General features: G+C 43.1%; 1 protein-coding gene across 5 annotated transcripts in view; it reads right to left on the bottom strand.

The window, feature by feature from the left end:
* Nucleotides 1-1,228: 1,228 nt before the first annotated feature.
* The window catches only part of rnf24 (ring finger protein 24), a 46,504-nt gene continuing 28,791 nt past the window's right edge, over nt 1,229-18,941 (bottom strand). For all 5 annotated transcript variants that reach the window (XM_072669649.1, XM_072669654.1, XM_072669651.1 and 2 more), the window contains 2 exons: nt 10,806-10,885; nt 1,229-6,860 (listed from right to left, as the gene is read on the bottom strand). In XM_072669649.1, coding sequence (XP_072525750.1) covers nt 6,713-6,860; nt 10,806-10,885 — 228 coding nt within the window. In that variant the 3' untranslated portion in view covers nt 1,229-6,712. The remainder of the gene's footprint in view (nt 6,861-10,805; nt 10,886-18,941) is intronic.

Raw genomic sequence — 18,941 nt, forward strand, 5'->3', positions numbered from 1 at the left:
CCACTGTAGCTACACCTTAAAGCTGTGAGTATAAGGCAGGACATCATGAGGAGCTGAGGTGTTTACCGAGGTGAAGGACAGTGTGTTACTGACAGGCTCTTCAGCCTGCCAGGCAGCACCATGTGTTCTGTACACACTGTTTGCAGTAATCGAACCTGGTTCTGGTTGCAGATACAAAAATTAAATGTATCTAATTACATGCAAATTCACATAATTACTAGGAAGCTGGAAGTAATAATAATAATAATAATTATTATTATTATTATTATTATTAAATACACAGAATGGTTGCACAGCTCAACTGCCTGGAATTTCCTACTGTTGCTAGGCGGTTGCTATGTGGCCACAAGGTGGTTGATATGGTATCCTAAGTGATTGATAGATGACTGCTATAGTGTTGCTAGGTGGTTGATATAATATAGGGAGCTGTTTGCTATGACGTTGCTAGATGTTTGCTTTTGCTAGTTGCTAGTCTGTTGTTACGTGGTCACTAGGTTGTCCATATGGTAAGGGTGCTATAGTTTTGCTAGGTGGTAGCTATGTGGTCACTGGGTGGTTGATATGGTATCCCAAGTGGTTGCTAGACGGCTGCTATAGTGTTGCTAGATGTTTGCTATGACATTGCAAGATGTTTGCTTTAAGTGGTTCCTTCTTCCAGGCAGTTGCTATGTGGCCACTAGGTGGTTCATATGGTAAGGGTCCTACAGTATTGCTAGGTGGTCGCTATGATGTTGAGAGATGTTTGTTTAAAGTGACTTTTCCAGCTCCATATGTCGCATAGATGGATGCTTACTTCAAGTGGGTTTCGCACCTCCAGGCTGTTTCTGTGTGGTTCTAGGTGGTTGCTACGGTGTTGCTAAATGAATGCTAGATGGATGCTATAGTGTTGATATATAAACATTTGTTTTCCTATTTCTGGACAGTTGCTTGGCTATTGCTAAAGGGTCACTAGGTGGTTCTTATGGTATCACAGGTGGATGCTATAGAGTTCCTTATTAAAATTATTAAGAAACTCAATTAAATAATATCTAGGTGTCTAATCTAAGTGCAGGTGAAATCTAAACAGAAACACTGTGGCATCTATTTGTGAAACATTGAAGCCCCCAGTGTTTAAAGCTGGGTTAAAGTAAAGGGTCTGAATTTGACTGACTGGTGTTGAACAGAGGGAGTGTGCTAGCATGTGCTAGCGTGTGCCTGACCAGCTGAAGAAAGAAGACCGTACTAGGGCTCGATTTTATTACCTCCAAAACTGGGTAATTTTATTTACAGTTCAAGTCAATCACATGCAACATCGTTTGAAATGAATAAAACACAAAATTAGCAAAACAACAAACGAAAAAAAATCTTCTTTGTTTTCTTTTTTTTATTATTTTCTCCAAAAGGTCAATTAAATATACAAAAATAGAGCTTACAAATACTGTACAGCAAATGTCTCCAAAAATATTCTGCTGCAGAATTTTTAGTTTTACAAACATGTCTGTGAGCTTCACAAACATTATCAGTGTTAAACACAGTGGGGGGGAGAGGAGTAAGGGTGAGGGTGAGGGTTGGGGGTTGTGGGTGTTTAGGGTAGGGTAATGCTACGTAGACACAGGTGGGTGCGTGAGTGCAAGGGTTAATGGTTGTATTGGTGTAATACTGGGGCACGCTACAGGGGCGTTTGTGAGGAAAGATGGGGGGGGGGGGGGGTGTAGGACACTATGGAGCTCAGGTTGACACTGGAAAAACACTCACTGTACACCACAAACCACAGAGAAGCAGAGGGGGGTTTGGGGGTTTAGAGGGTTGAGGGAGGAATGGAGAGGGAAGGTCTATACAATATCATGGCTCAGAGCCTACAATCTGAAAAACTGGCAGTTAATTATGAATGAGGACTGACTGAGGACTGGGTTAGTTCATCTGACCACCGTGATTTTTGGGGCATGTGTTTCCATGGACTTTTCATGGGCTTTTTGTCAGCGCCGTGCAAAAACCTTGGATCTGCATTTTTGACAGAATTTGAATCAGTCTGTTTTGGAGAAACAAGGTTTTGGTCCGATCATGACGATTTCTTAATCAGTATTGCGACTTTGATATCACTGGTATCACCAAAGGCAATAATGTGCAAATCAGCCTTCACCCCTTAATCTGTGCTGTGATAATCCCAATAAACCGTGACCTTAGCTGACCTTCTGAGGGAGTTTTGACTGATCAGGACACTGACACGATCCAACAAATGTTAAAAAAAATAATGCAGGCCAATCTGGAACAGTGCCAAGCATTCAATTCCAGTTTTTTTTTTTTTATGCAATTTTCTCCCCAATTTGTCTTTTAGCCAATTCCCACCCAATCCCCCTATTGCACAAAGCCACCAAGCTGGCCTGACGTTCTCCAAGTCTCTCTTCTCAAACTGCCCCTAACACCATTAAACAACGCAAGGAGAACACTACTGGACGTCCGCTTTGACTGGCCTTGTGCTGGGTGATGGGGGAGAGGGAGGACCACTGTACCTACCCAGATAGAGTGAGGCCAGGTGTGCTCCCTTAGACTCTCTTGGCTCCACTAGGGATAAAGGCTAATTGCAGTCCCTATATAAGCTCAATATTTGTACCATATCACAGAGCCCTTGCTGGCCAACATGGTGGCCCTTCAGCCTTTAATGCACTCCTCACGAGCTCATTCTGTTGGACATACCCAGTGTTGTTGCTGCCCTAGGGGAGACGCTCTTGACCACTCCCTTGTTACTTTCCATGGTCTAGTTTAGGCCTCACAGATGATGGTTCCTGTCCCAGTAATGACTGCTATCATGCAAAAGGTGACTTGATATCCAGATATTACAGATATTACATAGTACTGTGCTGACGTTTTAGGCCTAATCACACATTAACCTTTACATAAGTAAACATTTTACTGCAAAAACTCAGTTCACATTAGAGTAGATGCGGGTAAACATAAATACAGTAAAAGGTAACAAGAATTTCTCATTTTGAAGAACAAACACTGTTAAAAGTATGTTATCCTTGAGGAACTTCAATTTTTCAATTTGAAAATGTGGTGAAACGTCTTAAAGTGCTTTTAGGAACCTAAAAACAAGGTTTTAAGAAAGAAAAGATTCCTTGAAGGTAGTTCCAAGCACCTTAAGAGGTTCCTCCACACTTTCAAAACTGAAGAACCTCCAACAGTTCCTCAAGAAGCTTATACTTCTTCCTGTGAGCTGGTCTGAAGAACAAAGCTTGGTTCCAGAATTCTCCTGGACGGCCCAATAAGCCAGAATTCTCCAGCTCCGGCTCACCTGATTTACCATCATTAAGCACTGATTTACCAAACCAGGTGTTGGATAATCACTCTAAATAATACCAGACTCCCATGAGGAGAGCTGAGGAGATCTTTAGAGATGTTTTAATGAACACAGAGGTGGAAAACAATGACTTTCTGTATGAAAGTTATTAGTATTAATCTAATATTAGTGGTTTACTGAGCCAATCATCACTTACTGCCCAGATAAGGAGCTTTTTAGCATTCTATTCTTCACATGAGCCTCTAACCTCTGCACAGTACTGTAAATCACTCTCAGATTTATGTAAACTGTGTTTAGCTCTTGACGCCTCGGGGAACTGTATCTAGAACACTTCTTGTTTCTTCAGCACAATCTAACACAATTAAGACTCACTTGTGTGTTTTGTGTTTGGGTTTTGCTTGGCTAAGCTATGCCAATGGCCTGTTTGATGGCATTGATTTAAGGGGTTATACTCACAATCCTGTGGAACTAATACCGTGTAGGCATGGAGCAGCGTTACACGTGGACACAGTCAACTACGTTCACATTAGAATTCACATTTATACAGCACTCTACATCGTCACACATTCAGAGTCAGTGTGTACACATTTAAGCCTGCCATGGTTGTAAGTGATGGTGAATCCTAAAATATAGGCCAGTCCCAAAGAATCAATACTTATGCCTGAATTAAGACCTTTACCTGCTTAAAAACCTCTGCGCTCCATCAGAAATGCACTGGGCAGCATTTTCCCCTCGTAGCCGCTGCAAGCAGAGGTGACACAATAGCCACGCCAGCTAGGGTCACCCTGAACAATGCATGGAGGTTCACACCAGTCAGGTGGAAACGGCCAGAATGTGGCTTCAGAAAGAGCGGGCTTTGTTGTAGCGCTAGGTACAATGACCAGTGGAGCTAGCTGCTGACAGAGGAGCTGCACCTGGCCCAGAGCAGAAAAAGGGGTCACGTTGAGCCTTTTCCTTTTTTTGTGAGGACAAAGTGCTGGACCCCTCGGCGGATATGCTGAGCAATGCTGGAACATGCAAAGCACAGTCAGGAGCCACGGCAATCACAGATCCTTTCTGTTCGGAGCTGTTAGGGGCTCGCTACTTACATAGGGTTTGGAGCATGAGGGGTGCGGCTGAATGTTTGTGAAAGCGAAAGGGAGTCGGGGGGAAGTTTACTCAGGGTTTTGGAATTTTAAGCTAAGCTTCCCCTCTTCTCTGGAAAGATATGCCTTACTCCAGAGCCAAGACAAACAAACACATGCGCCAGAAGGTGTAGTGGATAATGTCGCAATTCCATGGAAGGCTAATCCTTTCGCAGTGGATCAGTTTGTGTGGCAAACCCAAACCCAAACCCGTAGGCATGTGATTGACAAGATGGCTGCCAAATTTGACGCTAAATGTGTGTCCGTGGCTCCAGTACTTAAAGACAGAGCTCAACAGTTTGAAAACTAGGCAGCCGGAGCCAAACACTGAGTAATGCTTTGAGATGATCTGTTTTAGGACGTGGGCAGTGCAGGTGGGATCAGTTATGTAAGTAAGAGAGAGGGGGACTGGTGATCTCTTTTGACACCCTGTGAAAGGGAACGATCTCAGAGCAGAGAAAGAGGATTGACCGTGTGATTCACATTGTCTTGTGTTACACAATGGGAGCCTAACATTCAGATTCTGGTGGACTAGCATGATAAACACCCCAGAACAACTTCAGATCAGCGCTTGAAAATGCTGATTTTTGCCTTATTCTTTTAGGACAGTCAGGTCTTTCTACAAGCTTAAACATAAAGGTGCTTCGGAAGGTTCTTTGAAGAATGGTTCCATCAAGTGAAGGTTCTTCAGACCTTTAAAAGTGTGAGGAACCTGTGGTTTGATGAAGATAAACCTTTACACCAAGTGAAGGTTCTTCAGACCTTTAAAAGTGTGAGGAACCTGTGGTTTGATGAAGATAAACCTTTACATCAGGTGAAGGTTCTTCAGACCTTTAAAAGTGTGAGGAACCTGTGGTTTGATGAAGATAAACCTTTACATCAGGTGAAGGTTCTTCAGACCTTTAAAAGTGTGAGGAACCTGTGGTTTGATGAAGATAAACCTTTACACCAAGCGAAGGTTCTTCAGACCTTTAAAAGTGTGAGGAACCTGTGGTTTGATGAAGATATACCTTTACATCAAGTGAAAGTTCTTTAGTCCATTAAAAGGTTCTTCACATTCACACAAGATTCTTTATGGGACCAAACATTGTTCTTCTATGGCGTCGCTCATAGATCCACCTAATGCACCTTCATTTTTTAAGGGTATACGACTTGTGTGCACAGGTTACTACAGATTACAGACGACACGGCTTAGAATTTAAAGTACGGCGATGCTAAAGGATACCGACGTTGTGTACATGTGCATTATCAGTGCGCGTGACAGCAGTTCAAACAATAACACCTACCAGAACTTGTGGAATTCCTCCACCTCCACTGGAGCAAAGTGACCTTTTCCTCCATCAAACTCCTCATTCACATTTGGTTGGTCAACGACCTGAGGTCACTCCAGTGCCAGTCCACAAGTCAAGCCAAGGAGGGTCCCTTTCACACTGATTAAGACCAGCTGGCCATCACGCTAACCTGTGTCACTCTAAGACAAGCCACCCAACCGGTCTCAGATCAGCATAGAAGGGCTCGTTTCTACCAATACCAACACTGCTTCATGACATTTCTGACAATCACCGAATCCAAAATGGCTCCTTATAACCAACTAAGTAGTGCATTATACAGCTTTCACACCCTTAAACCTAGTGCACTAGATATCCAATAAAGAGCCACTCGATTCAGCCTGATTTCTTGACGAGCCCACCTCTTCCCCTCTGCACACGCTGTACATGTACATGTTCATGTGGAAAGCTGTCGTCCCTTCTTTAATATACAGTATAAACTTCAGGAAAGTCCTCTCTATGACCAATCCAAATTGTGTGGCTTTGTATATGGTAATAAAGAATAAAGGAAAAATAGAAATAATACAGTTAATTGAAATAATATATAAAATATGACCTTGCTACTATCTTCACAAGCGATTAAGTTCGAGTCCATGTAAAGTGCTTGTTAAAAAAAAAACTCTCAACAAAACGCAGCCTTTTCCGACATTTTTTTTCTTTCCTTGTCGCCATTTTTAGAGTTTTTTGTTTTCCGTTGCCTCTTGTGCTGGTGTCCCCAGAAAAAAAGTGCTTTGGTGTGGAACAGTCTGAACGACCTTGGAAACGGTTCAAAGGAACAAACAAACAAAACAAAACAAAAAAAAAATCAAATAATAATGATCTTGGGACCAGCAGTCATCGTAGTATGGTGGGAATCCGGATGTGAATCCACCAAGGCGGAAACGGAGCAGAGCGCAGTCCAGCCTGCCCTTGTGTTGAGTACCTGTACAGTAGAGTGAGTGAGGCTGTAAGAGTGGAGGATGAAGGTCTGGAGGATTTCCAGGCTACACCAGATTCTCCACCCCTGGCAGGGGCTGCTGTATGGGGGCCGGTGCCGTTGTCTCGGACGTGCCCTGCTGTTGCGCCAGTTGCAAAACGGGCATGTTACACAGCGGGCACACCTTCCTCACTTCCAGCCACTTAATGAGGCACCTGAGAGGGGCGGAGTTAGTGAGGAGAGAGAGAGAGAGAGAAAAGAAAGTATGTTTAGGAACAAAGAACTACATTTAATGAAGACATACAGTCATGGCCAAAAATATTGGCACCCCTGTACTACTCCCTGAATAGGGTTGGGTATTGTTGTATCCTTGTTTTCTTGTGCCAGGAACAAGAGTCAGGAGACTTGACTCCTTAAACCATTTCTGGGTGCTTTTTAAAACATTGTCCTGCTGGAAGGGCCCCTGACCTCTGACGAAGACCCAGCTTTCTGACACTGGGCCCTGCATTGCTCTTCTGAATACTTTGGTAGTCTTCAGGATTCATAAAGCCATGCACACAACCAAGGCCTCATATAGCTGCTTTCTTTAAAAGGTACAATGCTCAAGAAACTGCACAAAAAAGAAGGCTGTGACAAATGAAGATATAGACATCTAATATCCAGGAGAATATCGAGAGGGGTGAATAAATCTCAGGGAAGATAACGAGAATAAATGACTGTAAACATACAACAGTTCATTACTTTTCATGTAACAGATTCCTTATTCCTCCCAAAGCACTTGAAATATCGATGAAAGCTGCTAATCAATCGTTTGCTGTCTATACTGTGTCTATATTAAAACTAGAGGGTGGCAATGAACCAATACACTGCATTTCTCACAACGTGCAAACAATGTCAGTGTCCTCACAGGGTGAGCTGAGGTAACTCGTAAATTATACAGCTGGACGTCATGTTCTCCGAACCTCATACCCCCACCTGCTGTGACTAACAAGAAAGACCAGTGCTAACACATCTGCCAACAGACACTTCTGTTACCACTTGTTTGTGAACAAACACTGGACACAATCTTTAAGCATGTGGCACGGCTTAGGACCCTGCTGCCCTGTCAATCATTTGACAGGTGGGTTAGTGCTTAGGACACAGTGTTGTCATTACACAACTGCACAGAGATGCACAGTGGCGGTTCTAGCTTGTACAGCGCTCTGGGCGAACCCTTCCCCTAACCGCCATCTGAAACCTGACCTTTCTGGTCTTCTTGGAATGCAAAGTCATCAATTATCGTCTCACACTTCTCAGCGGGAGACCTTCCCAGGTAGCCCAGCTGTGGACTGACCATTGGGAAGTTCAGGAAATTTCACAGTAGGCTGGTCTAGTAAGGCACTGGCACTGTATTACCTACAGTATATCTAGCACTCAATATCGAAACACTGACAGAAAGAGATGGTGCCGTTAAAAGTGTGCTTGGAAAACAGAGCAGTCTGCAGGACATGGTGAATACACCCATCCTCGCTTTCTGAATTTGTTGGTGTGGACTCCCTCTGCCACCCCCGGCAATATGTTACCCCATACCCATACTACTGTAAATGATTTGGTAACTGTTATGTTTAGTGTACCTTGTGGAGACCCACAAGGTTCTGTTCTAGGGTCCGTTCTTATAATAGTGAAGAACTGAAGTGTGGGCTTACATACAAATCTTATCTGTTGTGTTTGATCTGAGCTCTGTGTGCTGGAGGAGTTACACAGACAGGCTGAACTGAAGTCAGAGGGACTGTGGCTTTGCGTGCTCCACACTGCTGAATTATTCACTGCAGTTTTTCTAGGCCTCTGGGTCCCACAGGGAAGGCAACAGAACAGTGCAGAGTACTCTGAGGGGTTTTTAATTATATGACAACCCAACAGTTAGGGTTTCAACTTGTATGAAACTATCTACACTATGTGGGCAAAAGTATTGGGACGCCTGCTCATTCACAGTTTCTTCCATAATCAAGGATATTTAAAAGAGTTTATCCTTTTGGTGGAGTAACTGTCTCTACTGTCCAGGATTTGGGAAGAGATTGCCATGAGGATCTGATTGCATTAAACAGCAGGAGAGTTAGTGAGGTCAGGATGTTGGATGATCACCACCCTCACCTCATCCCCAACTCTCTAATTCATGAGTACCCAAAAGTATTGGGTGGAGCGCCATCCATCATTCCAGAGAACACAGTTCTTTCACTGCTCCACAGCTCAATGTGTGTGGTTTTATACCCCTCTAGCCCACGCCTGGCATTAGACATAGACACAGTGCCAATAGGTTCATGTTTATCTGCTCCAGAGAGTCCTATTGACAATACTTCTGTACAGGGACTGGACAAGGTGTCTGTCAGCAATGAATGCATTCATTAGAAATCCTTCTCATCTATCAAATTAAAAGGTGTACACTGACACTCAGCATGAGTCGCAGTCAACATTATAAAAAAAAGGCCTCACAATCCCTTCAAATTATCCATACTAATGAAAGTCTGACTAATATCTGATACTGTTTACTCATCCAGGCCTGGGCGGTACTGTGTTTGAATGTTTACTTACAAAGCACACTGTGCCCCTAAGCCCCTATAGCTGATTCCCTCTCCCCCTTGCAGTCTCCCACAGAGATGAACCACCGGGTCTGTTTACACATAGTGGAGAGCCTGTAAAAGTCACCGCCCTGTGACTTACACCGCTGCCGTAAACTAGGCCAAACAGGCCGGCCACAGCGCTCCTCTAGAGAAAAGAGAAGATGGAGAAGTGGGAGGCTGAAGGAGATGGCTGGCACTGTGCCAGCAGAGAACTCCCATTTATTTAGGTCAGCTACATTTCCAGTATCGTCCTGCTTCACACACACAGGCCTGCACATGCATCCACGTATTAACACACACAGCTGGTTTGCGTTAGCTGGCTAGTGAAGAATCCTCTGTTTGTGTTTCTCAGGCAAGCACACCCTAGTTAGGTTTGTAGATGAGGACTCACTATGTATCACTACTATCCTTCCTAGTTGGACCTGACCATATGATATTATTGCAAAGTTATAACCGTTAGCTTAATGTATTAATACTGTTTTATTTAAAATACTGAGATTCTACACTCTATGCCCAAATGTTTGTGGACGCCCCTTCTAACAAATGAATGCATTCAGCTACTAAGTTGCGCCCATTGCTGACATAGATGTGCAAATACATGCACACAGCTAGTCTAGTCTCTGTAGAGAAGTACTGCCAGTAGAATAGGACTCTCTGCAGCGGATGAACATGAACTTATTAGCACCATGCCTAATGCCATGGTGGATGTGAGCTAGAGGGGTATAAAGCCCCCCAAACATTGAGCTGTGGAGCAGTGCAACTGTGTTCTCTGGAATGATGGTTGGTGGTACTTCATCCATTACTTTGGTTGGGGACGAGTTGGGGATGAGGTGGGATGGTAATCATCCAACATCCTGACATCACTAACGCTCTTGTCACTAAACACAATCCAATTCTCACAGCAATGCTCCTCCAAATCCGGCAAAAAGCCTTCTTCCCTGGAAAGTAGAGACAGTTACTCCAACAAATGCAGGATTAACTCTTTTTAGTCTTGATTACGGAAGAAACAATGAACGATCAGGTGTCCCAATACTTTTGTCCATTGAGTGTGGCCTGACATTTCAGTGACATATCAATCAATCAACCTTTATTTTCACTTGAAAGCAGATTGTGGGTGACTCTTTTTTTCAGTGTAACTGAGCATTTTTAAACAAAAAGGACTGATAGAGAAAGAAAAACAAAAATAATCTTAAACTAAACTAAACTTAAACTAAAATTAACAAATACAAATCTTATTAAATTAAAATAATAGAAGATTAAGGGAATATAATCAAAGAAATAAGGATTTAACTTTTAAGAGAGAACAAAATAAATATAAAATATATGAAAATACAATTCATTTAATTTTTTTTGTTTTTTTGTTCATTTTTTATTTTTTGTTTTATAAATAAAGTTTTAAAATACAAAAATGCTACAATTAAACAATTAAACAAAACAAAGTTTAAATAGCAATCAAATAAGAAACCTAAAATGAAGCGAAAGTGACTAAACTCATGCATGTTCAGGTGCTCAAACCTGTGTCATTTTCAGTTTTCCAAACAAAACCACACAAGTGGGACTCACTTTCTGTGAAAGGCATGTTTGCACGGGCAAATCCCCAGCTCATCCTTCTGTTTGAACTCCTCCAAGCACACCGCACAGATCTGTGGAACGGAGAACAAGAGACGTGAATGGATATTCCAGTCAATGAGCACACAAAATACCTTGTTTATACACAGTATCCCAAAGCATCAACACTGCTGTCCACTGGACTACGCTGAACACTCAGGCTTACGCTGGCATTAGGGGTCACTGAGCCAGTAAGGTGAGACTGATGCTTTATGTATACAGAATGCGGGCGCTGGGGCTTTGGGTAGACACTAGCCTTTATTTCCAGTTATAACAACATCAACAGGACACAGTTCACTGAAGTATGACAACAAGCTGTTGGCCTCTGTTCGCTTATATTTGACTACAGGCTTAAACGATTCAACAGAACTCAGAGTTAAACCTCAATCTTATTAAAGCTCAGTAGGAGAAGTTTAGTTCAGTAGAGCTGCAAAGCTGTCAGTCGAAGAAGACACAACTTTCCAGCTGCCCACCAAGATCTATAGACACTGTTACCTGGTTGGTTGGGTTACCAACGTCATAATAACGTTCAATGGCAACATTTCGTTGTGAGGTGTGGGGACCAAACCCAGCATCTGCTAAACTTTGTGATGTAAACGCCCACACAACACGAAATTCCCACATTGTTACATGTTGACATGTTGTTGGGTTTTAGGTCAAGATCTTTAGTAAGCAAACGTCCACATCTGTCTAACGTTGGAGCACAATATCAGCTCAGTGTTGGTTGTTTTTTGATGGATACATGACTTAGATTTCCAACCAAAATTTAACATCTCCAAAATGTTGGGAAAAAATGTCAACCCAATGTTGTTTTTGACTGATATGTGACTTTGATTTCCAACAAAAATTGAACATCTGTCCAATGCCGGGGCTTGATGTCAACCCAATGTTGTTTTGGACTGATAAGTGATTTTGATTTCCAACAAACATTTAACATCTGTCCAACATTGGGGCTGGATGTCAACCCAATGTTGTTTTTGACTGATATGTGACTTTGATTTCCAACCAAAATTGAACATCCCTCTAATGTTGGAACTTGGCGTCAACCCAATGTTGATTGATTTTTGACAGATAACTGACTGATTTCCAACCCAAATTTAACATCTGTACAACACTGACGCTCAATATCAGCCCAATGTTGTTTTTTGACGGATATGTGACTGATTTCCAAATGAATTTTAACATCTGTATAACACTGTGTTTTGACACCAACCCAATTTATATTTCCAACGTCTGTCTGGCGTTAAGAGTCCAACATCTTTCTGACATCAAATTGACGTCCGGTGCTTACTGAAGACTGACAGTCATTTTTTATGATGACAAAGGCTTTATTAAAATACAGAACCTATCCTTCAGTGCTGGTAGATGGAGAACCAAAAGGAAAACCAAAAGTATAGTTCCAGAGAACTGCTACCAACAGAAATGATCTACAGTGAAGAAATGACTGTGTAATAAGGACACTGACGCCATGAAGAACGTTCCCGGGTTCTTAAGGAACATGTCCAGACAGAGGAATCAAACTGGTAAAGGCTCCAAGGAAGATTCCTGCTGAACATTTGGGCTTAAGTACTCTTGTAAAGGTGGAATGTTTGAGTTGAGAGCCAAAATGTTTGATGTTGACATACATACAGGTCTTTAGGCTCTTAGAGGTTAACCCTACCTTACCGAGCATCTTGTCAATTCACAATGCAAAGGGTGTATGATATATATACTTCATCACAGGAACCATAAAAGGCCAATGAGGTGTAAATGGAAGTATGTAGCTGTACATAGCCTGTGTATTAAAGCAAAACTGGACCGAATTCTGCCTCATATAACATAGGTAAACATGCAGGACCTCACTGTTTGTTAATTCTTCTTCATATACCGGCCTTCGCAATCAACGTAGCCCCAAATGCATTTATTGACTCCTTATCCTCTTCAATTCACCTGCTTTAAATATATTGTGGCATGCAAATGTTGGGACACCCCTGGTCAAAATTTCTGTTACTGTGATTAGTGAATTCTGGTAACTCTGCCATGAAGTGGTGTTGAAGTTTTGGGAGATGGACCACACCGCAACAGCTTTGCACCCACCGCCACCCCGTGTCCTCCTTTCAGTTCAATCACTCACCTAAACTACAGGGGGGCCAGGCTTCAGGAACCCTACACAAGCCACCCTGAACTTTAGCCCTGAGTTTGCCCCTGTCCTGTACCATCTCTTCAGGTAGGGTTCTTACTAGTAAAGCTCATATTTATGCAGGTGTGCACCATTGCACCTGAAGATCTCCTGCAGTTCATCTGGACTTTGATATGTCTATCTATCAATCCTACAAGCTGGTGTCTCTGGGCGTTTTGTGGTCTTCCTCTAAGACCTCCAAGACTTGACCCTCCAAAAAAGGTAAATGCTCTGCTATCTTCTTATAGTCTTCTCCTGCTTTGTGGCCATTAATTAGTTTAATGTTCAGAGTGCTAAGCAGCTACTTAGAGAAGCCCATGGCTGCTGATTACTGGGACAAGGTTTAAGGATTTGCATCACCAGGTCTTTCCTAACAATGACTGGGAACAAGTCAAGGCCATAACAAGCTAATGAAGGTCTGGTAAAAGTTATCTGAGAGCTCATGTCGCTCCTTGATTGCTCAGGACAATGATTCTATTGAGACAGAGACTATACAACTCCGCCTCTGTGATATGGCACCCAAGACAAACAGTGTTAGTACTGACAGCTTACTAAGCGTATACACTGTTCTACTTATCGTCTTTACCATATGGCATTGTTTGCTATATAGTGTTCTAGTGGGCCTTGCTGTCAGTGTCTCTGGCTGCCATTGTGTGCCATTTGTTTCCACGGTGAATGTAGGAGTGTGATGGTGTGAGGGATAATGGTGAGAGACTGGGACAGTCAATGCAGAACGAATGGACACCATCAGAATCAGCAAACGAGTGTTACACAATGGACATCTGTGCATCTGTGTGTGCATGTATGTGTATGGGGGTGGTGGTTTTAGGGGGGGGGGGGGTAAATGTCTCTTTCTGCACTGTGAGCTGCTTTTTATGCGGCGACAGTGCTAAATGTGGCACTACCAGGGTTTGAGACAGGAAGCCACCAGATCATGTGGATGTCTGCATTGCTTTGTATCTTCAAGACACTGAGTTGGATTCATTTAACCAGAGGAATTCATTAAACTGAGCAAGCTCTGGGTCCAGCCAATTACAGAAGGCTATTCACTCCACTACCTCTGGTAGTCACACTTTACGGACAAAAGTATTGGGACACCTGCGCATCTCATTGTTTCTTCTGAAATCGATGGTATTGACAATAAGTTTATCCTGCTTTTTTGGAGTTACTGTCGCTACTGTCCAAGGAAAACATTTCCACACAACATTGCTGTGAGGATTTGATTGTATTCAGCATCCTGCACGTCCTGCGATGTGACTATTGCGTATGTGACTGTTGCGCTACTGTTGTGATACTGATCCGATAATTCCAAGCGTGCAAACTCCTTCCAAGCCACAGTGCTGCCGTGATTAGTGCTAACCCCTGTCTAATGCTCTGAGTCCAATTCACGAAGGCTTTCCTTCTAATTAGCTGATGAGTTGAAATGAGGCAAAACACTGAAAATCTGCAGTGCTGTGAAACAGTGGATTCAGAGTTAATCCCCTCTAGGTTTATTATTCAGCAGTTAGTCCTAATGCAGAACTCATTGTGAATTATTTGGCAACTGTTTGGTTTAGCATAGCTTGCGGAGTCCCACAGGGTTCTATTTTAGAGCCTATGAAACTGATGTCATTATGAGGGTAATGCAGTTATGAGAGTGACGAACGGGAGTATGGGCTTACATAAAGGGCCCTGAGGGGTTAAGGGATTTGTCCAAGGTGGCAGTTGGCATTCAGGGAATCACACCTTTACTTGACCTTCTGTGGCATTATCGACTGTGGTGACCATGAGTAAGTGGTGTAAATGACCACCACTTGCTCCTAGGTCACCCGTCAGCATATATTGTTCCATATATATATATACATACATACATATATATATATATGCAGTGCAGCTGGATGGCTGCGGCACGGCCTCGACCAGCAGCTAAAGTGTAACTGTAGTGGGACCTTAATTAACACCCGAGGCAGGCAGTATCTCTCTCTCTCTGCCTCTCCTTTTCGTTCTTAGCTCTCTCTGTCACTCAGCAGTGCTTCTAAGGAACATGAAAGGGTCACCAAAAATGTCCAAGGTGATTGCTTCGTCCACAGCTGAAAATGTAAAGGAGGCTGTATTTGATCGTCTCTCTATCTGCTCTTCTTCTCCCTCTGGGCATATTCATGTTTTTAGGACAACCTAAGAACATGCAGACTCTCAAAGTCTTGCTTCAGCAACCAAGTTCTAACTAAATACTTTGGTATTTTAGGGTGTTTGTAAAGAAGTGAGATTTCTGAAGGCCTTTTTAATGAGGGCTTTGAAACCCTCTAAAATGTTCATCCACTGAGCATTTAAGAGTGTACAGTCTTTCAAGTCTACGCTCATGCTGGCTCTCTTTGACATCCACATATTGTAAAATCTGTTATTACGATGACCTGAAGCAAACAGGATCTCTCAATTGCGGTCACAAGACTGTAGGGTGTGAGTCTGCATATTTGTGTATTGGCAAGTGAGATAGATCTGCATGCTTGACAATCAACATATGTCTCTAAGTCTATGTTATCACATTTCAGGCCTATTACCTAATATTCGGCCACTTGAGCTCACTGGAAGCTGGCTATGGGCTGGAACTCTTTCTTTCTTATGTAAGTTTAGAGGCGGGGGGGGGGGGGGGGGGGGGCTTTATAGTTACAGCTCCCGCTAGACCACGCTCTTCACACACGGCCCTTAAACATACACTACAGACATTCCAAAGTCAAAGCCACAGGCCTAGCAACACCTTCAAACCCACTGGACCGCCCATTTTTAATGTCGCAATCTGAAATAGCACATGCAGTGTCCTTTATCTGGCCAGCGACACACTGTTTCTCAAATTTCTCTCCTGCTGGAGACCCACACGGCAGCATAATGAAAACATTGTCTCTCCTCTTGGCTTGTGTGTGCAAAGTCAAGAAGCCAAGATACTTGCTCATGCAAATCTACGCCCCTTTACGTAAGCCCTGTTTTCTTTTGCGTTCTTCTGCAAACTGGCTTTACCAGTGGAGAGGAGAGAGCCCCTTTAAAGCTGTGGATCTGTGAAACTGGCCCCCAGGATCCCTCAGGCAGTCTACATTTTTCTCAATCCCAGCTTCCAACATATACAGTAGCTTTACATCACAAGTGTGGACCATCACAGTTGAGAACTGTGAGAATCACAGTTTTAAAGTATTGGTACACATATTTTTCCACTATAATATCGTGACAGTGACACCAAAACCTCAATTTTTGCCGTTTCTCACTTTTTGACATAATGCAACTCTGGCAGAAATGCTCCAAAATGACCTGGAATAATTTTTTTTTACATTGACTTCCATTAAAAGTTAAGAAAGTATTGTCCTTCTGCCAGACATGTGTTGAAGTAGGCATGTGTTAGTCCTTACCCTCCCCATGTCGGGAGCATTACATGTGATAAGAACTAATGAGTGGGTTCTAATGATCTAAAACTGGGGAGGAACACCCAGATTCCCCATCTTGGTCTACTTCACTCAAAACACGTAGCCTGTGCTACATCTAGATTTCTGACCTCAACCCAGCACATAAGCCTGATTTTATTTCAGAAAGGAACGAGTGTTTATTCAAATTATTATTCTTATTTGGCAACACTCCTGCTGGTTGCTTCATGGAGAGATGACGTGAAAGAAAGCTTTAAGGGCTCTGGGCATAAGTGCTGAGGCTTGGGGGCCTCGTCTACATTCTAGAGAAAGAAAAAGAAAAAAAAACAACAGACGCAAGCACTGACGTTTCAGTTGAGGCACCACACAAAGCTGGAGGGGTGCAAATAACCATGCAAAACTGCCCTGAAGCTCTGACGATGAAGCACACTTTACTGCCATTGCACAACAGTACAATGGAATTCAACCTATGCAGTGAACACACACTCACACTAGTGGTTAGGGCAGCAAGAACACATCTGGAACCACCTTAGCACCTGCTAACTGGGGGTCACTTCAGCTGTGGATACCAGTCCTGTGGCTTAAACCAGCAACCTTCTGGTCCCAAGCCAGCTTCTCCGACCTTTAGGCCAAGGCTGCCTCCAAAGTGACGAAGTGTAATCAACTACATCCCTAGACTCTGAGGCCAAGTATCTCCCATTTAGGTTCAAACAACAGACTCTAGTCATGGTTTCTCCAAAGTTATATCCCATCTATCTACAGAAGCCCCATGACACTGTTTAGTGTGGGTGAGAGGGGTAGACTGGTATTATTCCACAGTAGTGGAAAGTCTCAAGCATGCAAGAGCTTGAGATAATTGATGTTTTCTCAGTGTGGATCTACACACGAGGTTCCACAAACAGCATTTTGCTCTCTGAAACCTTGAGTTAGGGAAGTCTTAGGTTTATGTGGGTCTAGAGTTGTGGGAAATTCCAGCACTTCTGTAAAGAGGCACTGTGCAGGAGCCCTGGAGAGTTTTATTGGCACTCGTATGGCAAGTAAAATCAGGGGAATAAATGTGTGCAGGCCAGTAGAATAACTTTGTTATACATTCACTGGCATTTTTATCAAATACAACTGCCTGATAGCCTAATGGTGTTTTCACAGACTCTTATATACACTATCTGTCCATTGCTTTGTGAACACCCCTTCTAATGAATGCATTCAGCTCCTTGAAGGTGCACCCACTGCAGACACATATGTACAAATACACACACAGCTTGTCTAGTCCCTGTACTGTCAATAGAATAGGACTCTCTGGAGCAGAAAACATGAGCCTATTGGCACCATGGCTAAAGCCATAAAGCCCTTCAGCGGTAGAGCAGTGGAACTGTGCTCCCTGGAATGATGGATGGTGCTCCATCCAATACTTTTGGGATGAGTTGGGGAGTTGGAGATGAGGTGGGGTGACGATCATCCAACATCCTGACCTCACTAATGCTCTTGTCACTGAATCACAGCAATACTCCTCCTAAATCTAGTAGAAAGCCTTCTTTTCCGGACAGTAAAGACAGTTACTCAACAGAACAGAAGCAGGATAAACTCTTTTTAATGTCTTTGATTTCGGAAGAAACTATGAATGAGCAGGTGTCCCAATACTTTTGTCCAGACAGTGTCTCTCATTTTGTTCCATGCAGGGTTAGCCAGTTAGTCAAAATTACTATGGCTGACTCTCACACCAGCACCATACACACACTTTCAATGCTACAACCAACCCATTGTCACTGCTGTGCTGCAATTCAGCCAGTATCTAAATAATATCTGGTCATCAATGGCTATGGTGGTCCCTTTTAGTCCCAACAGATGTTGGGATGGTGTTCAATCAGTAGCTCTATCTCCAAAGTGCACCTAGATAGAAATAAACTGGCATCTCCATGTACATGCTGTGCTTGTATATGGCTTCCATTTGAAAATGATGTGAGGTTGAACCTTGATCGGATGTCCACCTTTCAAGTATTTACCTACTACAGTGAGTATGTCCAATGACCATGGCAGCACTGGACTGTAAAAGGTCTAGACTATCTGTCCCGTCTTTCCTTCAGAAATATAAGCCCCTGGGCCAAACTCTACTGGTCAAGACACAGAACAGCTGAGGAACTTGGCTCTTCACCACAATGCTGGTGACAATCCAAGAGCTATGCATTTCCTAGTAGTCACACAACCCCATAGGCGTCTATTGGGTTGTTTAGCACTACCCAACTAAGACCCAACTGGTCATGGAGCCTGAGAACACACAGCACCCTCTGATGAAATGAATAAGCTAAACATGAGAATGCAGGTGCCTCCTCCCGTACGTGTGAGAAATATTACTCATTTGGAAGTCAGCGAGCTTGAAGCCTAGGTGTATTTATAGCTGATAACCCTCTCGCTGAGCACTCTATGTACATTAGCAAGTTGTTCTCATTATCGTCTGGCACAAACGCCTCATCACATGGCTCTAATAAATTATTTTAGCACCTGTGTTAGCGTTCTGAGCTTAATATGGAGCATATGACTTTTGCAAAAATG

Source organism: Salminus brasiliensis, chromosome 24 (genome assembly GCF_030463535.1).
Source record: "Salminus brasiliensis chromosome 24, fSalBra1.hap2, whole genome shotgun sequence".
In the NCBI taxonomy this organism is placed as follows: Eukaryota; Metazoa; Chordata; class Actinopteri; order Characiformes; family Bryconidae; genus Salminus; species Salminus brasiliensis.